Genomic DNA, 7,569 nt, shown 5'->3' on the forward strand with positions numbered 1-7,569 from the left:
GGGAGCTGCGGCGTCCCGAGCCCCGCTGCACCGCGCAGCATCACCGGGGCCGTGCACGCTGCAAAGGCACCCACCCGTGCCCGCCGCGAGGGGAGAGCTGGGGACAAGGCCAGTGTCCTTTCCCTTCTCTAGGCACCGTGCAGCTCCCTTGCTAGCGAGCAATGCTTTGCTGTGTTCTTTAGGTGAGCAGGAGCACCCAGTCTCTGTGAGAGACCCAGCAGACTTTCAGCTCTGATTTTTTTTTTTTTTTTTGCCCCAAAATGATGCAATTCACCTAATTCCAGGAGCCCCCCTAAAATTCCTGGTGCCCTGACACTGCTTGGCGACCCCTCCCTGCAAATTCCTGCCCAAGGACATAGGATGGCTGTAGGTGTCCAGCGCCCGGTGCCTGTCGCAGCTGCATCCTCACCAGAGGGAGCTGTGTCCCACACTGAGGCACAGCCCAGTTTTGGCCCAGTTCCCCACCTTTTTTATAGCCCTTGGCAATGCTCCAGGTGACACTGCTCAGGTCTAACGCACATCCAAAGGTGCTTGGATTTCCATTCCTCCTGGCACCCACCTAGCCGTGCCAGGAGTCTCCTATGTCAGTCCCAAAGCTGTATTGCCCCGGGGGGCATTGCAGGCTTTCTCTGGGGCTGACTCTGGCTGCCAGTGCAATATCTGCAGACATGCTGGGTCGGGGAGATCAGGGCTGAAGCCTCCAGCAATCCCCGGGAACAGTCATTGCTTCAGCTGCTTTTGAGGATCATCCCAGACCAAGCTCCAGTGTCACAGCGTGGCTGAGCTGACCTCACCCATGTGAGGATGCTTGCAAGAGTGACTCCTGCTGCCACCCCTGTGCCACTCCCATCCAGCCCAGGAGCACTTCCTTCCCCACTTCTGTCACCTCCCCAGTGCAACAGGCCATCTGCCCACACCCCACTTCCAGCCAGGATGCCGCTCTGCCATCCCTTGCTGAGGGAATTTGACACAGAAGCCTGCACTAAGTATGGGTGTTCACCCAGAATCTCCCCAACAGAGCAAACATGCCCAGAGCTGTCCCAGCCCAGCCTAGGGGATAGGTTCTGTTAGTGGTTCTCTATAGACAGGAGAGAAGGTTTTCAGCCTCAGCTCTATCTTTCAGAGTAAATTCCCTGCCTAGAAAGGGAGATAGCCTTTCAGGCTACTCCCTGTCCATGCTTGGACAGAGCCAGGCAGGCTGGGACCAGCGCAGCCCGGAGATGCCTCTGCCAGGCAGTGATGTGGCTCAGGAGGGGCTTTCCCAGCCCACCAGAGGCAAAGTCTGCTCTGTGTCCAGGAGCCCCAGCGCTTGTGTTCAGCACTGCTGCGAGGCCGGGAGGTCATGAGAACTTGTACAGATTTATTGGGGTCTGACACAGCCCTGAGGAATCCCAGAGCCAGGCTGGGCTGGGGCTGCAGGGAGGCTGGGAGCCCATCTCTGTGCTCCCCATGGGCTCCAGCCGCCTCCTCCCACCGAGCAGGGCTGTCAGGCACCCACTGCAGAGGGGCTGTGGGGCAGGAAAGCTCAGGGCAGCCCAGGGTGCTGGCAGAGCACAGGGATGTGGTTTCCAGGGCAGTGCTCCTGTCCCCCTGCCTGCCCCCAAGCTGGGCTGACAAACCCCTCTGAGCACTGGGACCCCAGTGCCTGTGTGGGGCCCAAGGCAGGAGCAGCTCAGGAGCCCCCCAGCCCCAGCTGAAGGTGCGGGACAGACACTGGGGAGATCCCCTCCCCTTCTTTCTCTGAGTAAGATGAACCCTGAGCCCCCAGCTTCCCTCACCCCAGCTCTGCCCTTAACCTGCAGGGCTGCAGCCATCTCCAGTTACCCCAGGAAGGCAGCTGGGGGCTCCTGAGCTGCTCCTGGCACAGCAACCTCAAGCTGTCTGAAATAGTTTGGGCTTGTGCCATAGCACAGCCCCGGACCTGTCACCTGGAGCAGGGCCAGGCCAATGGTGCTTGGTCTGCCTGGTCAGGGGCTGCAGGGCTGTCCCCACCCAGAACACACCAGGACAGGGCTCAAGGGGCAGCTGGACACAGGAGGGCAAGGCAGCAAATCCCTGCCTGTGCTGGATATGACTGAGGATCCTGCAGGGAGGTGAAAGGAAAAGGGATTGCTTCCAAATCTCTGCTGGGCTGAGCACTGCTTCCTTGCTAGAAAGCCAAAAATAGTCTCTTTACTCAGAAGAGGCTGTAGGAGGAGAGATCTCCCTCGAAGCACAGCCAAATACCTAGGAGGCCATAGGACAGACCCAGAGCAGCGTGGCTACACTGAGAGGCATTATCAGACCTTGGAAAGGCAGCGGCCACAGCTGAACCAGCCAATAACTCCATTGCCTCCAGGCACCTCGTCATGCCAAAGGTGCCAGAGGAACCAGTCTGTCTGGCAAGGGAACACCCCCACCCTGGCAGAGCTGGGCAGCAGCAGCAAACTGCCACAGCCAGCCCTTAGCTTGTGTCAGGCGTTCAGCTCAGACATGGCAGCAGCAGGACATTTTTCCTGGCCACTGTGGCCTGGCCCAAGGGATACGTGGGATCCCCACGGCAGCTCTACTGTCCCTGCAGGGCCAAGCCCAGAGCAGGCAGTGCCATTCCCTGCAGCGCTGCTGCTGCCTGCCCTGTGAAACACCCAGCTGCTGCTGGGCAGGCTGGCACAGCGCCCTGTGTGAGAGCAGAAAGGCTGTGCCCCTGCCAGGGGAACGCTTTAGGCCAAGTGCTCACACAGCAGCATTCTGGGCTGTGCTGACTTATCATCTCCCTGTTCCTGGGGGTCTCACTCCCTCCCCAGCACTTCTGTGGGTTCTTATTCCTGGAAAACATCCTAGAGACACTTTCAATCATGCCTTCATCCACTGACATTTATAGAGCTTCTTCCAGCAGCTGATGGATTTAACAGTGTGGATCTTGCCCCAGCCCCAGTCTGTTTATGCCTTCCCTCCATGGGGTTTGCCATTGCCCCAGTGTGTGATGAGGGCTAAAGGCAAAGCTGCAGCTCTGCTGCCAACAGCCTTCAGCTCCTGGGCACAGACCCATCCTGACAACGCCCATTGTAGCCATCTTCTGCAAACTGCAGTCTAGTGCCTGCCCTCCAACCCAATCCTGGCTCTGGTCTCTCCCAGCCATCTCTGCTTCTCCCCCTTGGGTGGAGGAGCTGCAGGGCTGCCAAATCTTGCAATACTCAGATTATTTCTTAAAGTCCCAGCTCCTGAAATAGTAGGAAAACTTCAATTTCCTGACCTCCTGCAGCTTTTGTGTCTTTAAGGAGTTTCTCATCCTTCTGCTTGTGCAGAAAAAGCAGGGACCAGGAGCTTGCAGGCCATGCCAGGGAGCAGAGGATGGGCACAGCACACAACCAGGAGGACCCAGGCTGCAGAGCAGTGGCTGTGGCTGCTCTGTGCCAGGGACACCCAGACCTGCCAGGCAGCCATCAAAAATCCCACAGGTGGTCATTCAGCCTCCCTCACCACCTCGAGGAGCCAGGGCAAGAGAGATGTGTAAGGGAAAGGTGGATGCAGGGCTGGGCAGGGGCTTGGGCAGGGGGTCAAGCACCCAACCCTGAAGTGCAGGGGTCCCTTTCATCAAGCTGTGGTGGAGCCAAAGCCACTGAGGGCTTGGCTTGAGGGCAGCAGATCCTCTTGTTCACCCAGCGGCTTTTCCAGCCACAGGAAATCCCCTCTGTCCTCACCATAGCCCACTCCAGCAGTCTTCTGGGCAGGTCAGGCCAGCAGATCCTCTGCAGCAGCTCTGATCTGACCCAGATACCCACTGGCAGCACATACCACAGCTGTGAATGCATTTCCTCCAGGGAATTATTTTGGGCATGCCTCCGTGGGACACATGCCACACCTGAAAGCACTGGGAGAGTTCAGGCATCACCCATGAGCACCTTGTTCAAGAAACCCAGAGATCTGCTCTGCGCAGGTCAGCACAATGAGGCTCAGCTCACAGCTCCACAGCTGGGTGGGACCCTAAAATAAACTGGTATCAAGACAACTAACATGTTAAAAAAAAAAGTTATTCTACTACTTACCACTAGATTGGAAAAGACATTAGCACTCTGAGCAATTTTGAGACGCTCATCAAGCATCAAACCAGTCTAATTACTCAGACTTACGGGGCAAAATCTCTTCCAAGCCCCAAATCTCCTATATGAGGTGCACAAAGCCTACCAGCCTCACTCAGCACCAAATTCCTGTGCTGTTCCTGACACACAACCCCACCTGCCAACATCTCAATTTGGAGCAATTTGGAAGCATCCTGAGGACCCCCAGTCAGACTGAGAGTGTGGGACTAATTTGCCAAGGAACATAAATCTCAGTGATGGACCATGAGCCAGAGGGGATGGGGGCACCCTCATCCCTGCATGCTGCCAAGGTGACTGGGCCACACAGGTCCCCTTCTCCCACCACCACCCCCAGACTGCTCTCCCCTCCCCTGCTCTGGCATCCATCAAAAGAGCTCAGCACCAGACACAGTCAGAAAGGCACAGCGCTGGCAGCTGGGCCATGCTGGAGGTAGGAATGGGACATGAGGATAGAGCAGAACTGTTTTTATTGGAGGTGTCAAGAGCAGGAACAAGAACAAACCTACAGGCTCCCTCCTCAAGTGCCATCCTCCCCTCGCCCACCACCACCACCACCACCACGGGGGCAGTCAGCATCACGTGTGCGTGCTACGAGACAACGGCCAAGACTTACACTGTGCTTCAGCCAAAAGCCACACAAAGCCCCCAGCACCCCGCTGCCACCCCCTCCTCGGTGACTGCGAGCCCAGCTTGGCCCTGCTCGAGGCAGGGCAGCACATTCACCTTCCCTCTGAGCAGGGCTGAGTTTTGCGTGAGATGCTGTGGTTAAGGGAAGTCGGGAGCACAGCTCCACCAAAGTGCCAGGGCAGGTGACCTGGGCTGCAGCTCCCAGGGACATCGCGGAGAAGCCCAGCAGAGAGCAAGCTGTGCAGCCTGGGCAGGGCTGCCACAGCCACAGGCAAAAACGGCATCGCTAAACCCTAAAGGGCTTCGCTGCCCCCTCTCTTCAACACAAACCAAACCGAAGGGGAGAGGGGTCAGAAGACACACCAGGAGGGGATGTGAGACGGGTCTGGAACGGCGTTTGGCTCTGCATCACTTGCCAGCCCGACGCTCCTCCTGGCGCTTGGTGAGGATGTATTTGAAGAACTCATAAACAGACCAGGCGATCGCCGTGGAGGGCATCTGAAAGATGACTCTGGCCTGGACCCCTCTGAAGTAGGCGGGCACACCGCCCACCTGGTACACCGTCCTGAAGGCATTAGCCATGCCTGTGATGTGTCCGCTGATGTTGGAGCTCAAGGCCAGGGACTCCTGGGTGTTGAGCAGCGTTTTGCAAACGTCCAAAGGCGTCGTGGCGGCAGCAGCGACGGCCCCCGCGCAGGCTCCAGAGACCACGTGGGAGCCCGGGTTGTACTGTCTGTGGGGGTTCAGCTGCTCTTGCAAGAACTCGTAGGTCATGAAGTGAATGGCTTGGAAGGGGATGTTCATGGTGAGCTGGGTGGTGTAGCTGCGGTAGAAAGCCCCGGCCCCTTCGTTGCGCCACACAGCCCGCACACAGTCCATCACGTGCTGGTAAGGCGAGTTGTACATCTGCATCCTCTGCTTCACCACTGGGGACAGGCAGCAGCAGCCAGGACCCGGGCACGGAGGGGGAGAGGAGAGAGAAGGGTAAACACAAAGCCAGGCTTCCTGCAACTGCTTGGAGTTTGGTGACACTGGCCTAAGAGCTGAAGAGAGACAACTCGAGCCACCAGTGTCCACATGTCTCCAGACAGGACAGCAGTTGTTTAAATCTGCTGAGACATCACTGCCACACAGACATCACCACTCACATGCCACAGCCTCAGGGAATATCCTGATATCCCATTGCTTACAGTCCAGCTCCACCCTTGCTCCTGAGCAACCAGTGTTTCCTCATCCTTGCCACCTCCACTGCAGCCCAGAATAACCACAGCTCATTGCAGAGTCCACTAGCCAGGAACTGTTAGCAGCCACTGCTAAAATGCAGCCACTCCAGGCAAGGTTCAGAGGCAAATCCCCCCTAAACCATCCAGGAGTGGGACAGGGGAATCCAGAGCACAGCCTGCCACTGTTCTACCTCTCCTATCTCAATGTGACCACAAGGAGCTCAAAATGATGTGGTGCTGAACTACTACAGTCATGACAAGAGAAGCTCCATGACAATGGTCTGGCAGCTGCCTGCTCCTCAGGGCCCCTGTCATGCAGTGAATGGCATGGGGAGGCAGGATCTGTGCCCACATCAGCTGGAGCCTGCACTGTCACAAGTCCTCCGGTTTTAAAAGGGAAAAGTACCTTCATGACTGGCCTTTCCTCATTGCTTCTCCTTCTCCCACCATTTCCATGGACTCAGTAAAATTACTAACTCCCTATAACCTTTTCATATATACCAGGCTCATTGAAATCAGCATCTTCCAGACATTTCACAAGATCTCCCTTCTCCCAACTTGTCTAGCATGTTTTTATACCCCACTCTTTTAATTCTCCTCTTGAACACAGGCCCACGACTGTACCACCTCTTCCCTGGATCTCAATACAGCAGTGCTCAGCTTCCACACGCTCAGAATGACTTTGGCAGTGCCAGTCACATCTCTCTTCCCTTCTCTCCTGCTCCAGGTAACAGTCCCCAGCCAAACTCCTGGATGAAAGGCCCATGCCCTCCCTCCCAGCTCCTCCTGAACTGTGGTTTGCTGTGCTCCCGAGTTAATCTCTTCTACCCACCCTGCCACAACAGGCAGCCACCAGAGTCCCTAACTGGAGCCATGGGCCCCCAAAGAACCCCTGCAGTCAGGCAAGAACAAGAGCTCTCTCTGTGCTACAGAGGGGACCCAAGAGTCTTGGCAGACCCTGACTGTCCCTCCCCGGCAGGCCAGGACCATCATTACCTTCAGCAGGGTTCATGGCTGCATCGTGGAGCAACGTTGCTACACACCCGGCTGCACCTGCAAAACAAGAACTGTCACATGTGAGGGGGGGAAAGGTGAGGGACCCTGGGACTCCAGCCCAGCCCCAAGTCCCCGGCCAAGGCACAGGAGGAGGCCCATGAAAAAGGTGAGATCTGAAGGTGGCCTCCATCTCTCTTCCAAAAGGCAGGTTGGTCCTCAGGGGTTCCCACCCAGAGTGAGATACAGGAAGAGAGGGGGAAGATTGTGACAGGCTGCCATGTCCCATGGGGTGACCAGGACTCATTTGTGCCCACTCCTGGGGGGACAGGCCAATGCCACCCGCTGGCAGGGAGGCCCATGGTGAGTGTCTCCATGTCCCGCTGGCACTCGCTGCACGCCTGCCAAGGGCGGAACGTGCCCTGCTCTCCCCTCAGCCCCATGCTCCCCCTACTGTGGCGGGTCCTGGAGACGGGTAATGGGCACCATGGCGAGACGGGCTCCGAAACCACATGGCACTCCTGGGGCGAGCTCTGGCACTGCCGACCCACGGGGCCACGGCCAGTCCCAGCTTGTCTGCAGGCAGCTCCCGTCCACCAGCATCCTTCCGAGCCACGGCCACCGACCCGCTTCAGGGCGGCTACCCC

At 57.5% G+C, this 7,569-nt stretch overlaps 3 protein-coding genes across 3 annotated transcripts in view; 1 reads left to right on the top strand and 2 right to left on the bottom strand.

Moving 5' to 3' along the window:
- Positions 1-4,655, bottom strand: part of GOT1 (glutamic-oxaloacetic transaminase 1) — a 38,664-nt gene extending 34,009 nt beyond the window's left edge. The window contains exon 1 of the mRNA XM_005417361.2: positions 4,586-4,655. Within this exon, the coding sequence (XP_005417418.1) occupies positions 4,586-4,655 (70 nt within the window). The remainder of the gene's footprint in view (positions 1-4,585) is intronic.
- On the bottom strand, positions 4,530-7,554 carry SLC25A28 (solute carrier family 25 member 28). The gene is made up of 2 exons (XM_005416432.2): positions 6,926-7,554; positions 4,530-5,632 (listed from the first exon to the last, which is right to left on the bottom strand). Exons 1-2 carry the CDS (start codon positions 7,227-7,229, stop codon positions 5,115-5,117), a joined length of 822 nt encoding a protein of 273 aa, XP_005416489.2. The 5' UTR covers positions 7,230-7,554; the 3' UTR covers positions 4,530-5,114.
- The window catches only part of ENTPD7 (ectonucleoside triphosphate diphosphohydrolase 7), a 6,733-nt gene continuing 6,446 nt past the window's right edge, over positions 7,283-7,569 (top strand). The window contains exon 1 of the mRNA XM_031061551.1: positions 7,283-7,482. Coding sequence (XP_030917411.1) covers positions 7,283-7,482 — 200 coding nt within the window. The remainder of the gene's footprint in view (positions 7,483-7,569) is intronic.

The sequence above is a fragment of the Geospiza fortis genome, unplaced genomic scaffold (genome assembly GCF_000277835.1).
Source record: "Geospiza fortis unplaced genomic scaffold, GeoFor_1.0 scaffold130, whole genome shotgun sequence".
NCBI classification, from domain to species: domain Eukaryota; kingdom Metazoa; phylum Chordata; class Aves; order Passeriformes; family Thraupidae; genus Geospiza; species Geospiza fortis.